The sequence below is a fragment of the Naumovozyma dairenensis genome, chromosome 11 (assembly GCF_000227115.2).
Source record: "Naumovozyma dairenensis CBS 421 chromosome 11, complete genome".
Classification (NCBI taxonomy): Eukaryota; Fungi; Ascomycota; class Saccharomycetes; order Saccharomycetales; family Saccharomycetaceae; genus Naumovozyma; species Naumovozyma dairenensis.
The window spans coordinates 443,256-459,810 of record NC_016489.1 but is presented as its reverse complement, the minus strand read 5'-3'; the positions used below and the strand labels follow the sequence as shown (position 1 = coordinate 459,810).

The window sequence follows — 16,555 nt, the reverse complement described above, 5'->3', positions numbered from 1 at the left end:
AAGAATCTACGTGAACAACAAGTAATTGATAAAGGAAAAAACAGATAGTCATCGAGATTAAAAAGGACAAGAAATGCATCCATACGTATTTATAGGAACGAGCATTGGTATAATCTCATATCACAATTTTTTGACATTAGAGGGAAAACATAACAAAACAACCACCTAAGAGTTCTATGGCCCTTCTTCTTCTTGTCGCAGATTAATGTTCGTTTCTTTGGATGATTTTCCTTTAAAATGAAATAAACACAATTTGACGTTATTCGAGACTATATCTCCGCACACAGTTTTTCATAATTGCTACCTTCGAGTATTTAAAATTTTTAACCGCCCAAGTCACGTGTAATTTTTACTCAAAAGGATTTATTTACGTACTATTTTGTGCATCTCAGATATACTTTGCTACCGCGGAGTTTCGAATAGATTGTCGACATACCGTATCCAAACTATATTTTATTAAACCAGAATTGCCATCAATAATATTGATTCAGTAGTTATTCATTCTTCCAACGTTAAAACATTAGTACGTATTTCTTTTCAAGGAGTATTATAGTCTATACAGAAGCATATATTTGTAGTTTTTCTAAATTAAACAGATGAAACAATCTCACTAGCATGTCTCAAGATTTCCACCATTCTCTTACATTCCTTTCTTCTCTGAATAGTATTATCATTTTCCTTCGTCAACTCTTCCAAATTCTTATTATTATAAAGTTTTTCCAACAACACTTTTTGAATATCGCTTTTACTTCTCACAATCAATTTCAACATCAATGCTTTTGGAATAATATCTGCTACAGTTCTTTTAACAATATCGAAATAACTAGTAATTAATAATTTAATAACTTCAGTCTCTAAAGTTTCTCTTTCTGTCATTTGTCCAGTAGCTTTCAAGACAGGTGGTGGAGATTCCAATGCTGCTAACTTCTTCTTGTTTTTACTGGTAAAGAAACCACCAAAAAATCCTCCCTTTTCATCGTTAGCTAATGCCTTGGTAGCAGCGGATGCACCACCTTGTTGGTGAACTTGCTGGTTTGGAGGTAATGGCTTCCCGGTTTTTGGGTCTACTGCGACAGGTTGTGGTGGATGTAATTTTTCCTCAACCATGACCATGGCTTGAGATCCCTTTAATAAATCTGGATGTGCTGTATTAATGTATGTTCTTTCTGAGTCAATTATATCAGTAACGAATTTGTTTGTTGGAATCATTGCCTCTTTTAAGAATTCAATGAATTCGTTAGAAATGGCCTCTCTTAACCCAGGGTATCTACCATATTTTGGTTGAGTAATGATTTGTTTTAAGATACGAACCAATTCATCAAATATCAATGTGACTAAACGTAAAGACGGTTCTTCGAATCTTTTAATTTGTTGTTTAACAAGAACCTCAAAGGCTAATGTACCAACGAATAATGATGGTGCAGACCCGGAACTATTATACATTATTGTTCTAATATCAGAATCTTTAATTTGATCAAATGGATCTAATGAATCTATACCATTTTTGTAAACTTCATGGAACACAAATGAAATTCTTGCACCACCTGAAAGTTCTTGACTTGATAATTCTTTAGCTTCACCATCTAATATCCCACTAAATTCGTTGGAGAAATCTGTAATCATACTTAATACGATGGAATTTGATGAATCCATAGTTTCAGGACCCAAACTATATAACTCATTTTGATATTTTTTCAAAGTTCCTTCAATTTTAGCCTTAATATCAGGTAAAGTTTGTCTAATATGATGTAGCAAAATGGAACTTAATTTCTTAGCTAAATATGGTGTACCACAATATTGAGCCTTGGAACTATAAGATGGATGTTCTTCGAAAAATTTTCTTTCATCTTCTAAAGCGTTTCTAATTGATTTCTTTTTTTCAACATCTTTTTGACCTCTATTAATCACAGGAATATAACCATATCTTAATGGGATAACTCTACCTGCAAGAATATCAATGACATCTGTACCTTGATCCATAAGATCCACTTTAGTTAAGACACCGATGGTTCTTGTCCCCTCTGGATCCACTTCTCTTGCTAATTTTAACCCATCACTATTTGCCAAATCAGTATTTGCCGCATTAACAGACAATATAATGGCGTTTGGTTTAGAGATATATTTCAATAACATATCTTTAATTTGTTTTTCAATATCAGGAGGTTGATCACCAACTGGGACTTTAGTTAACCCAGGTAAATCCACCAAAGTCAAAGTCAAAACATAAGGAGAGTAAATTCTTAAATTGATTGGTACTGCAGAAATACCGCAATTGGCACCAGTGACTTTATCAGTCTCTTTGACAATTTCTTGTCTAATTTCATCAAAATTGAAAAATTTCTTATTAGGCAAATGCAAGAATTCCCCCCATTCCTCGGCATTGTCTTCAGTTTGACCCTTACCATTAGGAGTTTCTGGCGCATTACTATGGGTAGTCTTTTCATCTACTTCGTTTAAATCCAAATCTAATAATTGATTAGTGATATCCTTAGAGGCATGTTGTTGCTTGGACTTATTTTTTTCCGCTGCAGCAGTAGCCTTTTTAGATCTTCTATTGATTAATTGTAAAATCAATGGTCTTCTTGTGACGATACCAGTACCTCTAGGTAAGAAATCTCTACCAACGATGTTTTCTAAGACTGAAGATTTCCCAGAGGATTGAGAGCCAACGACTGTGATTTGAGGCAAATCGATTGGTGACTGAGACCCACCTCCTAGTGGAGCCAAGGCATCTTGTAATTTATTGATAGTAGCGATTAAATGTTCATCCATTTTACTTCAAAAGGGCTGGTGATAATTTAAGAAAGGTCGAAGTAAAAAAATAGAAGCTTATCGAATCGAAATTAGCTGTAATCCAAATCAAAGTACGTAAATAGGATGTTGAAACCTTCACCTTATATTTTGCCTTTCTTTCTCGCTGAAGACTAGTTCTTCTTTTCCTGATCGTGAATATTGATCTTGATCTTGAAACTTGTTTATTGATCTGACTTTGCCACATTCAACATAATACAGCTTTACGTATCTTCGCCCCGGAGAGAAAACATCGTTTGGAACGAGGCCACCGGTAAATCTGGCAAATACAAAAATAGTTTCTTAAAACAAATATATAGACTACATGATTTACCTATGCGTACTAGTCTGCTTTATTTTGTCTATCAGTTAGGCAAAGTTCTCAGTTCGCAAGATATACGCTCTATCAATCCATTATTGAACGTATATATATACCACTGAGCATCGTTATCCTCGAGAGAAATCATAAATCAGGCTTGTCCAAGGATTGATTATTGATTTTGAGATCTGATTTACACTGTTGAGTTAGATCAAGCAATACACACTCATATATATATCCTTTTAGAAGCGATTACCTAGTTTGAACAAGTATGAACTATCAAAAAGTATACGGTATCACTGGTCCCGTCTCGATTGCACAATCCACAGCAGCAGAAAACAAATTAAATGATGAATTAGTACAAGAATTGAAAAAAGAGAACTCTTTCGAAACAGAACAAGAAACAGCCAATAGAGTGAAAGTTCTTGAAATTCTACAAAAATTAACTGAAAATTTCGTATTTAAAGTCTCGAAAAATAAAAATATGTCAGATGGGATGGCGAAGGATTCGGGTGGGAAAGTTTTCACTTTTGGTTCTTATAGACTGGGTGTTCATGGTCCTGGGAGTGATATTGATACTTTAATTGTGGTCCCTAAACATGTCACCAGAGAAGATTTTTTTACCGTGTTTGATTCGTTGTTGAGAGAAAGACCTGAATTGGAAGAGATTGCTCCTGTCCCGGATGCATTCGTTCCCGTCATTAAGGTCAAATTTAGTGGAATTTCCATTGATTTACTTTGTGCCAGATTAGATATTGCTCAAGTTCCCTTGAATTTAACACTTAGCGATAAGAATCTTTTGAGGAATTTAGACGAGAAGGAATTGAGAGCATTGAATGGTACAAGAGTGACAGATGAAATCCTGGAATTGGTCCCGAAACCAAACGTATTTAGAATAACATTAAGAGCCATTAAATTATGGGCACAACGAAGAGCCATTTATGCTAATGTGTTTGGATTCCCCGGTGGTGTGGCTTGGGCAATGCTTGTGGCAAGAATTTGTCAATTATATCCCAATGCATGTAGTGCGGTAGTATTAAATCGATTTTTCAAGATTTTCTCTGAATGGAAATGGCCACAACCAGTTGTGTTGAAACCTATTGAAGATGGTCCTTTACAAGTACGTGTTTGGAACCCAAAGATATATGCTCAAGATAGATCTCATAGAATGCCCGTTATTACACCGGCATATCCATCCATGTGTGCTACTCATAACATTACAGAATCCACCAAAACAATTATATTGAAGGAATTCGCCAGAGGTGTTCAAGTGACAAATGATATCTTTTCGAATAAGGGTAATTGGGGGGATTTATTCAAGAAACATACATTTTTCTACGAGTATAAATTTTATCTGACTATTACAGCTTCTACAAGGGGTACCGATGAAGAACATTTGAAGTGGAGTGGGCTAGTAGAAAGTAAACTAAGATTGTTGATATTAAAACTGGAAGCGTTGCCGGGGATCAATTTGGCACATCCATATACAAAACCTTTTGAATCTACATATTGCTATACCACTGACGAAGAAAGTAAAACTATATTAAATGATTATGGTTCACATGCGACCGAAGGAACATTAAATAACTTCCTAAAGGTGACAGATGATAATAAGAACAATGATGACGTCAAAGATAAAAAGAAAGTTCGTATTACGACAATGTACATTGGACTAAATGTGAATGTTGCAAATAAAAAGGAAAAAATTGACATTCATGTCCCATGTACAGAGTTTTTCAATTTGTGTCGTAATTTTAATGAAGAGTATCAAAAATCTGATTTATATGCTTTATCAATAAGGTACGTCAGATTATATGATCTTCCTGATGCAGTGTATGACGAAGGCGAATCTAGGCCCATCAAGAAGAGTTCCAAAACGAAAAGAAAGAAAAGAGATGGGGAAGATGAATTGACGAAAAGGGTACGATCAGAGAAGTCATCTTACGATAACAATGCAAGTATCTTGGCTTCCAAAGTTTCATCATCTTCATCTGATAATAAGTTGCCCGTAGCGTCAACGACGGCATAATAGATGCTCAACAATATTACCTTCATCACTGGTTATTATTAGGTTTTCAAGGACATGAAATATACATATACATGCACATATATATATAAAGTCTATATGGATGTATGCATATATTACAAGAATACACGACTATATCGTCACATCACAAAATAATGTTTATTCCAATGGAATATAGTTTACAATCAAATATGTTTCCTTCGGTGATCCTTTTTACCATGAAGGATCATTAGAACCGGAGTGTCTTAACTACGTATGTTGTTACTTTGACTTTTTGGTCGCGGTTTGAGGAATGTATATATATATATATATATGCTTGAAAACGCTCTTTCTTCCAATTGATCTTAGGGGTTTTGAGCTTTAAGATGAAGTCCGTTTATAAGAGATAATGGATACTTCCATAAAAAGACAAGGAAATCGTTACTATTAGGGAGTCAATAATTTTGCTCACTTATTATTGAAAACTATTCGGTACTTTTGAAGGATTACATATAGCTAGATTAACTTTTAAGGGGACAAAAAAGAGAACGACACGTTATACAACGATGGGATTAGAGACATTAAAAGTACCAATTAAGGGTCTCAGAGATAAGACCCACCCAAGCTTAAACGGGAAGTCATCTGCCCAATCTATGCATTCAAATAGATCGTCATGTTCATCGGTATCACAATGTTCCTCCATGGAACGTAAGTCCAACCTTAATGACGAAAGTGGGACTCGCTTGGATACAGATGATATTGATGAAGAAGATGAATCAGGCCAAAATATCTTAATGAATATAATTTCCCAATTAAAACCTGGCTGTGACTTATCAAGGATAACATTACCCACATTTATCCTAGAGAAAAAATCCATGCTTGAAAGAATAACAAACTCCTTACAATTCCCAGACATATTAATGGACGCACATATTGAACCGAATGAATTGCAACGGTTCATAAAAGTGGTTAAGTTTTATCTGGCTGGTTGGCACATTGCCCCTAAAGCGGTGAAGAAACCATTAAATCCAGTATTGGGTGAATATTTTACGTGTTATTGGGATTTACCAAACAAACAACAAGCCTTCTACGTTGCTGAACAGACGAGACACCATCCACCCGAATCTTCATATTTCTATATGATCCCCGAGTCTCAAATTAGAATAGACGGGATTGTGGTACCTAAATCAAGGTTCTTGGGTAATTCAAGTGCTGCTATGATGGAAGGTTTAACTGTCTTACAATTCCTGGACTTGAATGAGAAATATACGTTGACTCAACCAAATATGTATGCAAGAGGTATCTTGTTTGGTAAGATGAAATTTGAATTGGGGGATCATATGATTATTAAGGGCCCAAACTACAATGCAGATATTCTTTTCAAAACTAAAGGATACATATCAGGTACTTACGACTCCATTGAAGGGACGATAAAAAATAATGCAGGGGAATCTTTATATTCAATTAGTGGGAAATGGAATGATGTCATGTACATTAAGGATTTGAAAGATTCCAAAAACGGTGGGAAGAGAGTCCTCTTTGATACACATACAAGTAAGACTTTCAAGCCAAAAGTTCGCCCCTTAGAGGAACAAGGTGAGTATGAATCAAGAAGGTTGTGGAATAAAGTTACTAATGCATTGGCTGTAAGAAATCATGAAGTTGCTACCGCAGAGAAATCAAAAATTGAAGATTACCAGAGAGAATTAGCGAAGGAAAGGTTAGATAGTGATGTACCCTTCCATCCAAAATTATTTAGGAAGGTGGATGATCCTAGTAAAGAATTGAATTTCTACATTTATAAACATATTCCAAAAGGTAATAATTACGAGGCTCAAATAAAGTCAATCTTGGAAATTGCGCCAATATTACCTGGACAAAAATTCACGCATAATTTTGAAACACCTGGTTACAAGAAATATCAAATTGAAGAGGAGGCACTCAAGAGACACTCCAAGGGCTAATACACCTTCCTTTTCATTCTCTAGATAACCCGACAGGCAACAAAGGTAGGCCAAAAAAATTTCGTTTTTATATCTGGCGATCAACATTAATTACTTATCCTATTTATTTAATATATCATTTATTCAATATATCATTTATTCAATATATCATTTATTCATTAGTCGTTCTTTAATAGTCATCAAATTCTTCTATAATTGTTTTTTTGAACCCATAAAACATTATATCTCTTGCAATCAATAAATCGTCGGTAAAACCTTCGGGAACAAACGGTTTATTATATTGATATGGAATGTAAAGATGAGTTTCTTCTTGGAAGACTCTAATTTCATCTCTCCATTTATCAAACAATTCTTGTCTATTAATAATTTCAAATTTTTTCAACAAGACGAAAAGACAAAGGAACGGTGGCCACTGATCAGTCCTTAATAACTCTATTATCTCTAAAATTTCGTTGAAATTTGTCTTGATATCCACATTAAATTTAACTGGCTGCGGATGGTACTTCTGATCTTCAACAGATAATGAAAATATACCGTCTTCAATATCTACCTCCTGGGATATAATAATATCATTGTCACGGAAGATCTTATCATAGTGTTTCCAAAGTCTTTTAAACTCCAATCTATGATATAATGAGATTTCTCTTTCATGGCCACCAACATGGTTAAGGAAATATGCTAATGCAGACCAAGAGGAGCAATTCGATGAATGTTGGAAACAATACCTCTTAACCTTTTCAAATAGAGCCATTCTCATTGAATCAATATTATCGAAAAACCATCTCATTGTGTTCCATGAATAATAGTTTGTTGGATGTTTCATAAGTGAATGGAAAAATGTCATGATATAATCATTATCTTTATTTTTCTCAGGTGATAAAATCAATTGATTTATGACGTAAAGTTTCTTGTAATAATGCCACATGGAGGATGATTTATTTAATCTATTATTTTCTGAGCTCAAAAACCTTTGAATCAGCTTCAATTCTTTATTTAAAAGATCAATCTTCTTCGCTTTATCATCATCGCTTCCATATTGTTGTAATAACTTGATGAATATCTCTTCATGAAGAGTGAAAATCGTTTTATGTTCAGGAGTACATAAGAACATACCAATAGTCATATAATAAGTATTCCAATAAGAGTATTCCGCATTATTATTACCTTTCCTATTTATTTTAGAACGCTCTCTCATATCAAAATTTATAAATTCATTAAAATAATCATGTGCCTCCTTCAAAATTCGTAAGTATGTTCCCTTAAAGCAGATAACTTCTGAATGATTGGACGTCTTATCAACATAAAAGTTGGATTTGATATTTTGCTGGTCAGGTGCAATTGTTAAGATACAATGATCTTGAGGGTATTCATCAATCAATAATTCGAATAATTCCTTACATAGCGTTAATCGGTGTGTCATTATTATGTTGGACTACTGGTTAGATTCTTTAATTTTTATGTAAGCTCGGTAGCTAGAGCAACACTTCATAAAATAAGATCCGCTTCACATGTATCTATTCGTTAAGTTGTTCATAGATAATAAATATCTTGTAGATCATGTCAATTAACATTCCATTATCCTTAATTTTGCATACGCGCTGTACTTACTGCACTCTCCACATATTCTTTACATAAATACGATACCATAAGCTTTACATGGATAAAGAGATAAAACGAGAGAGAGACTGTAATTAAATGACGCTAATGAAAGTCTTTCCCCTTAATACCTTATTGATCAAATTTTCAGATCCTTCTAACCTAGTTCATAATAATCAATCTGGGTAAGCTTCAGCCGAATATCGAAGGGTAAACAGAAATACACTAACCGTTACATCATGAGACAATATTCATTCGTTATTAATGGCTCACTCATTCTGTTTTAATCGAAACAATTGGGATGTATGCTTTTAAGATATGAAAAGATATATTTTTGAATAAACTTATATAGATAAAGAAAAACCAGCGAACAAAGAATATTGATATCTCATCTTGATAAAATAAAATGAAATATGTCATAACAGGAGGAAAATACCGAAGAAAAAATAAAAATATAATCCCTTAATCGACATCCAAAAATGCAATATATTCTTTATATGATTGGTCTGATTCTGGTGGAAGTTTTGGAACGTCTTTATATCCCTCCTCAGTAACTCTTAAATCCCTTTCCTTTTTCAATTTACTACCAAATTCAGGATTTACATTTACGTTAATAAATGAATCGAAAACATTCGAAAATGTCAGGAAAATAATAGTGGAGACAGTTACTGTAAATATAGTTGATTTTAATATAGAAGATGAAGTTAGGGGGGTTCCTCCGGAAACTACCGTTGGAGTAATTGAATGTACCGCACGGTTTTCTGTATGCTGTTTTCTTTCATTATCAAAGTCATTTCGTAATAATGGGTTTTGTATTGATGTTGCGTTCCTTCTTGTTATTGCTAAAATAGGCATCTGTCCGTTAGTAGAAGTGGTAAATGAACTCTTAGTACGAGTAACAGGGTAGGTAGTCGTATAAAGATAAGAATTCCCATCACTACCTTGTAAGTTATCTTTGGATCTATTTCCTTCCTCAGAAACAAAATCTGTCATAATGCCTCTTTTTTCCATTTCTTGTTCTTCTTCTTTCTCTGATTTATTAAATATTCCAAACCTCAAGTTCGTCCTCTCTGGACTTAGCCCCATTCTCATTCCTCTTCCACCTAACGGAGGCTGTGGAGGACATACGAGTACTGAAGAGACTGTTGTATAAGTAGAAACTGAGGTAACAGTTGTTGTTCGAGGAATCCATTTCTTTTTAGTCTTAGTTTCAATAGTAGTTTGTGTCGTTAATGAGGTTTTCGTCAAAGTGTCGGTTACGGTCTTCCTCACTTTCTTACATTTAAATTTGTATTTGGTGTCAGTCGTTGTTGTTGTTTGTGTCGCTTTACCAGGCAAAGAAACAGTTTCAGTTATTTTCCCAACTTTGATTATTCTGGTTGTTCCTTCAATCTCGGTTTCAGTTGTGGTAATAAAATCATGTCTATATTTGGTCTTGGTTATTAAATCATAATCAGTTTCTGTGAATGTAACATAATCATGTAAATATTTTGTCTTTAATTTTTTAATATATTTGGTATCAGTTTCAGTTTCTGTTGTTGTATCATAGTCTGTCCAAACAACAGTTTGATAATCTGTCACATAGAGTGTATCTTCAATGGTTGTAAAAGTTCGAACTCCAGAGCATTCATCAATAATCACCGTTGTTTCGATAACTTTTGGCTTCCATTTCGTATAAGTTTTCTCGTTAGGGACGTACGTAGTGAAAGTATTTGTTGTAGTATAAAATAAAGGAGGTTTAAAAGAAGCATCATTATTATTTTTATCATCTTCATTTTTGCCTTTGTCATCCTGATCATCTTTAGGTTGTTTTTTCTTCCTACGCCAAAATTGTGCATCTAAGATTTCAGAAATCGACTCATTCTCTTTTAATGGGCACTCCAAGACGTTCAATATCGATTGACTTAACAATAGCTTTTCAAAAGACAATAGTCCTCTATATATCTTATTATTTTCTTTATCTTTAAAATATTTCAAAGCGGGACCATTAGTAATTGATGATGAACCGTTTGAATCAATATCTTGTAATTTAACATTTCTTTGACCTTGAGTAAAACCTGATAATACTTTTTTCAAAACATCTAATTGGCCCTTGTCTGAACAATGATCTTCGAAACAATTTGAAATTAAGGCACTGAGGCCACATTGAACACATTCACAATTATTCATGTCTAATAAATTCGATGGGTCGACATTAATACATGAAGGACAAAACTCGAATTGTTTTGCAAAATGATCAGAAATACATTGGTCTGTTTTATTATCACAACTTGTTAAAAAGGGTGGTATAGCTCCCTTATGAAAACCTGGGCATAATTCGACATCTTGACCGGTAAATCTACCCCTAAGAGTAACCGATTCCAATTCTGTGTCAATAGCAATGACATATAAGAACCATCGGTAATTAAACAGAATAAAACCTAAGAAGTAAAGGAAAATCATACTCACACTTGGGGAAGTTTCGGTGGGTGGTTATTTTAGTTTTTATTGTTGGAAATAAGAATGGAAATGGGAGAAGAACAGAAAAAGAAAATTAGGAGGAGAACGTTTGAAGAAGATAGAAGAGATAAAAAGAAGAATACATTTTGAAAGAATTAATAATAACAATATATATATATATATACAGGAAACGAAGAAGAGAAGAGGAATGAATAATGAATTTATTTAAATAATTTTCTCTGTCACAGAAATAGGACGTTATATTTTTAAAATATATCTGTGACACAAAAAAAACCAAATCATCCGCACGTGATACAAACTGCACCTGGAGGGATAGAAGATATCTTTCCCAATCATGAATAATGATGCAATGAGAGATCTTCCTTGAACGAAATTGGTTAATTCGTTCTAGCCTCTTCAATTATCTTCTTTGTTCTAATTTCTTCCATCTTACGGACTTCGTCTATAATCTTGTTATATTTCTTCTTTTGCATTTTACCCGAAATATCTCTTTCATCGACAGTATTTACAAGATAGATATTTGGTGCAGTGAATTGTTTATTTTCAAAATGAATTGCGTTTGGTTCAGATTCTTTAAATCTTTGTAATTTACCAGAAAAAATATTATCAATATAGTATTGCTTGAAAGCTGCTGGTGTATTCATAATCGTGATTTGATAATCTGGTATCATATACCCTGTCTTAGCTTGTAATTCTTTAACAAATTTGAATTTCGTCACCAAATCAGGAAGTGGTTCATCCATTAGCTCTTTATCAGCGTTCACTTCATTTAACAGACTTTCCATTATCTTCTCTAATTCAGTCTCATTCTGAACTTTGGTCTTATTCAACCAGTAATTGAAAGGAGCATCCTTATACAAGCGTTTATTTTGAGAACCAACCTTCCTATTATTTCTCCTCCCAATGAAATTTTCAGGTATTAATTTCAACTTATGTGTAGCTAATGAAGTGTCATCAGTATCGTCCTTGTTATCTTTCCTCGTTTCAATATCTTGAATAAGGTCTTTAGTAGCCCTCTTATTAACGATCTTCACGCTCTCTTCTCCTTCTGTATCCTTTCCCTCCCCTTTCATCTTATTTCTGGATTTGAACCAATCCATGATGTCTAGAGATGGTGAGTTTATAACGTGGAAGTTCCTCGTTAGGGAAATGTTACCGTTTCTGATGCTTTTCTCAAGCAGAACGCTCTTATTAATCGACAACATATTTGACACTGTTTAATCTGAAATACGAATCAAGTTGCTTCTTATCTTGCCAAGTTAGAGAAATCGGTTATCCTTAACCTGACCGTTGTTTTATCTATTCTTGACTCTGGATTAGTCCCTTATTGACGTTCCTGTTTTTGTTTTTGTTTAAGCGACTGAAACTTTTCTTGTAATTTAATATTGAAGGTCCTTAATAATGCATGGCAACCATGAAACAGTTTCAAACAGAGGACAATCAGATAGAGAAATAATATAAATAAAAATGGGTGTTATATTTAGTTGCTGTAATGTACACAGCGGCGACGATGAAGAGCAAGAATCCTTGCTAAGGTCTCAACATGAGAACAATAATAATGGTGATCCTAACAGCGATAGTTACGATGCATTGCTTCAAAGACAATTAGAATTACAAGAACAGAAAAGACTAACAAGAGAGAAACAATTGAGAGATATAGTTACTGATACAAATGATAAATTAATTGATATCTCTATGGTTAGTAATAGTGGGATTGTAATACAGAGCGATGATAATGACATATTTAGAAAGGCTGCTTTGGAAGATTCTGCTATTACAGCAAATACCACTGTATCTAATGAAGATATTACTAACAATACACAGAAGGACAACAATGTAACGTCATTGAAGAAAAGTAAGTATACAGTGCTTAATCCTGATGAACATCTAACGGATAAGGATAAAGAACGACTACAATCTACGTTGCGTAATGTATTGAAAGAGATAGAGGAGCAAGTCCACATAGAAGTGCCGGGCAAATTGACAGTAACTATCTAAAACAGATATGTAAATATAGATATATGAGCATCAACTATAATTAATAATAATAACCATAAGATAATCATTCATCTTCTATATCAGATCCCCGCCGTCCTTTTATAGGTTTCGAATATTTTTGTATCTCTCTTACTATATGATTTTTCCAAAATCAAAGATGGATCAAACAACAAATTTTCCACTATATTGACAAACAAATATATAAACAAGCAGATAGACCAAACAAACGTAGAGACATCAACAACCAGGAAAGAAAACAGTGACAGAGCCCTTGGTTAATAAGACGACTTGAAAAAAGATGCCTCCAAGAAAGCGTAAGATTGCAGAACCAGGACCAGAACCAGAACCGGTTTCAACGGAAGAACAACAGGTGACTGACCAAGTGCCAACTGATGCTGAAGTTGTGAATGGCGAACCTGAACCTAAGATACAAAGGAGAACATATACTGCAGGTAAACATCCGAAACCTGCATCAGAAGAAATATCACCAGTAGACTATTCTACTCCATTAAATCCAGACTCTGAACTATTTAAAGATTCAGATTGGACTATACAAAGACTAAATACATTCATTAATTTCACATTGACGAAATTGTCTGAAACTTATAAAGATATCTTTAAAGATTTTATTAAATTGCCAAGTAGGAAATTCCATCCTCAATATTATCATAAGATTGAAAATCCAATTTCAATCAATGAAATTAATAAGAGAGACTATGAGCATATGAATAATAAAAGTGATGATGCGGAAGAAAAAGAGGAAGAAGAACAAGCAGCAACATATAAAAGTACTGGTGTCAAGAGTTTCCTTTTAGATGTTGAACTGTTAGCAAAAAATTGTCATGCCTTTAACGTAGAAGATAGTCTTATAGTTAAAAATTCATCTCAAATGGTTATGTACATTGAATTTGAAGTATTGAAAGCAAAGAATTTCTCCAGAAATTATTTAGTTAATGATGAAGTTAAAATTAAGTTAATTGAATTGATCGAAAAAGTCATCAATGGGACGGAGAAATCAATTGATAAAGAAATGGGTCAGAAATTTAAGGATTCAAATTCTGTTTTCAAATTAAGTGATCCATTTATGGATCTAATCAACAAGGATGAATTACCAGAATATTATGATCTTATTCATAAACCAATGGCTATTAATGTGGTGAAGGAAAACTTAGAAATTGGAACCTACCTCAACTTGTATGATTTCATTATAGATATGCAACTAATTTTCCAAAATGCTTTTGTTTTCAATCATCCTAGCACCGAAATTTATCAAGACGCAAAAAAACTATTAAGCTATTTTGAATACTTGATGAAAAATAAAGTTTTCCCTGAATTGAAAGATGCTAATGAAAGAGGTGAAATTAATTTGATTCAAGGTCATGATGAATATGATCTTCATTTAGCTGAATTAAAGCGAAGACAAGAGAAAGCTGCCGCGACTGTAGCAGCAGCAGCTCTTACTACAGCAGGTCCAAGTACGACCATTACATCTGTTGGCTTATCAGCCATTCATTCAATGAATTCATTTGATATAACCAGAGGAACTTTAGGACCAGATAAGGATTTACACTTCAATAATAATGTACAATCAATGGAATCTACTTCTAAAAATGAAACTGTAACATTAAAAAATGAACTAATAAATGATTATGATTTCGACCATTTCGAAGGCTTAGGGAATGGATATACAAGAACTTTACTAGATGAAGACTTCTTGTTAAATCCAAATTCTTCAAAGCCACCAGCAGCTGCCGCATCGGCCAGGACGGCTGAAGAAATAAAAAAACTTGAATCAATTATAAAAATAGAAAAATCAGAGGAAGAGAAACCTACGATACTAAAATATAATATTATTAAGTCAATGAAAACGGAACCTGAAGTAGCTGATGAATATAAAATTGATACCACACCATACGAACTAATAAAAACATTATCGATATATTCATCCAAATCATTCTATAATCATTCGATACATCCGATACAAGGATCAAGACCATCAACTATTCAAAATTGGCTTGAATTTAACTTTATTGGTGATGAATTAAATCAAAATGAAAATATATTCTCGATTAATTTAGAACCTCATCAGTTATTTATGTCACTATTAATCTATTTGAATCAAGATTCTCTTACTGAGAATGATTCAGAAACGTCTTTGATCTTAAATAAACAGCCAATTAAGTTACTAGATGTTAATGGTAATCCTAAGATTATCAATCCTTCCCCGATACCAAAGCCACCACAACCAGCACAATCAGAATCAGGACGAGTGCCTGTTGAAAACGGAACTTCGACGAGCACACAAGAAGAAGAAGAAGTGGAGAAAGTGAAACCGAAGGAACCAGAGAGATATAATATTAGGTTGATCGAAGGGTTAAACAAACTTGAATATACATGTAAAGACAAAAATAGTGGTAAAGAAGAAAACATGAAGTTTTTTATAAACGTCTTACCATAAGAGGTGGCAGTATATATGACAATACGAGCAATCTATATATGGTGAATAATAGTAAAATTTATAAAGTTATTGTAATATAAAAATAAGAACAAAAACAATGAAACACATCTAGTCGAAGGGGGGAAATGATTATTCAAGCAGTGTCGTTCTTCCCTTTTCAGCTCCCACTGATTTCTTAATATCACCGTTTTCTATTTTTTTGAAGAAACTTCACTAGTACTATAAATTTGACGAGAAAGCTCTACGAACTGCAGTGCTCATTAATACCATTTCATATCATTCACGTATAGCTCTATTCCTTGAAGAATATATGCTTTATGTCTGTTGGTATATTGAGTCTCAAATTGCCTCTTGAAGACTCGAGAAGTTCGAGAGGTTCGAGCCAATCAACTAAGACAAAATAAATATTCGAAACTCATCGCGCATTAACACTTAACAAAGGAAATTTAAGGGAAAAATTTCAGAGCCTTTATATAATAACGGAGTTAGAAGTTACAGAATGAACAGAAAAGGCAGCTAATATCTGCAATAAAAACATCAATATAGTAAAATAGTTTAACTATTACACTTTCCCTGACTACATTAACTACTACTACAACACCGTTGAAGGAACATATCATGGTAACAGTATGTGTAGAATGACATGGTATGCCGTCGCAGAATCTACTTAAAAACATAAGGCCATACTACTAACAAGAAAATCCTTATCAAAAAATTAAATTAGTATACATCAAAAATAAATACGAAAGCGAACCCATTTTTGGGAAGATTATCATTAAGAAGTTTAGTAGCATATACACCTAATTTATGGCTATGGGGTGGTGCATCATTATTTGGTATGTTTGTGTTTGTTGAAGGTTGGCCAACTTTCCAAACTGAAATATTTAGTAAGATCCCAATTTTTGGTTCTCATTGGATAAAGGAAGCTCCTGCTGTCGAAGGTGAGGTAGAAGAATAATAAAACG

At 33.5% G+C, this 16,555-nt stretch overlaps 9 protein-coding genes across 9 annotated transcripts; 5 read left to right on the top strand and 4 right to left on the bottom strand.

The window, feature by feature from the left end:
* Window positions 1-588: 588 nt before the first annotated feature.
* Window positions 589-2,772, bottom strand: VPS1 (dynamin-like GTPase VPS1; the record flags this gene model as incomplete). Its single annotated transcript, XM_003672589.1, has 1 exon — window positions 589-2,772. One exon carries the CDS (start codon window positions 2,770-2,772, stop codon window positions 589-591), a length of 2,184 nt encoding a protein of 727 aa, XP_003672637.1.
* A 608-nt stretch (window positions 2,773-3,380) lies between these two features.
* On the top strand, window positions 3,381-5,138 carry PAP1 (polynucleotide adenylyltransferase PAP1; the record flags this gene model as incomplete). The annotated part of the gene is made up of 1 exon (XM_003672588.1): window positions 3,381-5,138. One exon carries the CDS (start codon window positions 3,381-3,383, stop codon window positions 5,136-5,138), a length of 1,758 nt encoding a protein of 585 aa, XP_003672636.1.
* A 542-nt stretch (window positions 5,139-5,680) lies between these two features.
* On the top strand, window positions 5,681-7,078 carry OSH6 (oxysterol-binding protein OSH6; the record flags this gene model as incomplete). Its single annotated transcript, XM_003672587.1, has 1 exon — window positions 5,681-7,078. One exon carries the CDS (start codon window positions 5,681-5,683, stop codon window positions 7,076-7,078), a length of 1,398 nt encoding a protein of 465 aa, XP_003672635.1.
* Window positions 7,079-7,247: 169 nt separating this feature from the next.
* On the bottom strand, window positions 7,248-8,498 carry ECM9 (Ecm9p; the record flags this gene model as incomplete). Its single annotated transcript, XM_003672586.1, has 1 exon — window positions 7,248-8,498. The coding sequence occupies one exon, from the start codon at window positions 8,496-8,498 to the stop codon at window positions 7,248-7,250; it is 1,251 nt and encodes a 416-aa protein (XP_003672634.1).
* A 638-nt stretch (window positions 8,499-9,136) lies between these two features.
* NDAI0K01990 (uncharacterized protein) lies at window positions 9,137-11,116 on the bottom strand (the record flags this gene model as incomplete). Its single annotated transcript, XM_003672585.1, has 1 exon — window positions 9,137-11,116. One exon carries the CDS (start codon window positions 11,114-11,116, stop codon window positions 9,137-9,139), a length of 1,980 nt encoding a protein of 659 aa, XP_003672633.1.
* A 395-nt stretch (window positions 11,117-11,511) lies between these two features.
* On the bottom strand, window positions 11,512-12,339 carry MRPL13 (mitochondrial 54S ribosomal protein mL50 MRPL13; the record flags this gene model as incomplete). Its single annotated transcript, XM_003672584.1, has 1 exon — window positions 11,512-12,339. One exon carries the CDS (start codon window positions 12,337-12,339, stop codon window positions 11,512-11,514), a length of 828 nt encoding a protein of 275 aa, XP_003672632.1.
* A 262-nt stretch (window positions 12,340-12,601) lies between these two features.
* MEH1 (Meh1p) lies at window positions 12,602-13,132 on the top strand (the record flags this gene model as incomplete). The annotated part of the gene is made up of 1 exon (XM_003672583.1): window positions 12,602-13,132. The coding sequence occupies one exon, from the start codon at window positions 12,602-12,604 to the stop codon at window positions 13,130-13,132; it is 531 nt and encodes a 176-aa protein (XP_003672631.1).
* Window positions 13,133-13,430: 298 nt separating this feature from the next.
* RSC4 (Rsc4p) lies at window positions 13,431-15,590 on the top strand (the record flags this gene model as incomplete). Its single annotated transcript, XM_003672582.1, has 1 exon — window positions 13,431-15,590. One exon carries the CDS (start codon window positions 13,431-13,433, stop codon window positions 15,588-15,590), a length of 2,160 nt encoding a protein of 719 aa, XP_003672630.1.
* A 618-nt stretch (window positions 15,591-16,208) lies between these two features.
* On the top strand, window positions 16,209-16,548 carry QCR10 (ubiquinol--cytochrome-c reductase subunit 10; the record flags this gene model as incomplete). Its single annotated transcript, XM_003672581.1, has 2 exons — window positions 16,209-16,217; window positions 16,315-16,548. The coding sequence occupies 2 exons, from the start codon at window positions 16,209-16,211 to the stop codon at window positions 16,546-16,548; spliced, it is 243 nt and encodes an 80-aa protein (XP_003672629.1).
* Window positions 16,549-16,555: the final 7 nt, after the last annotated feature.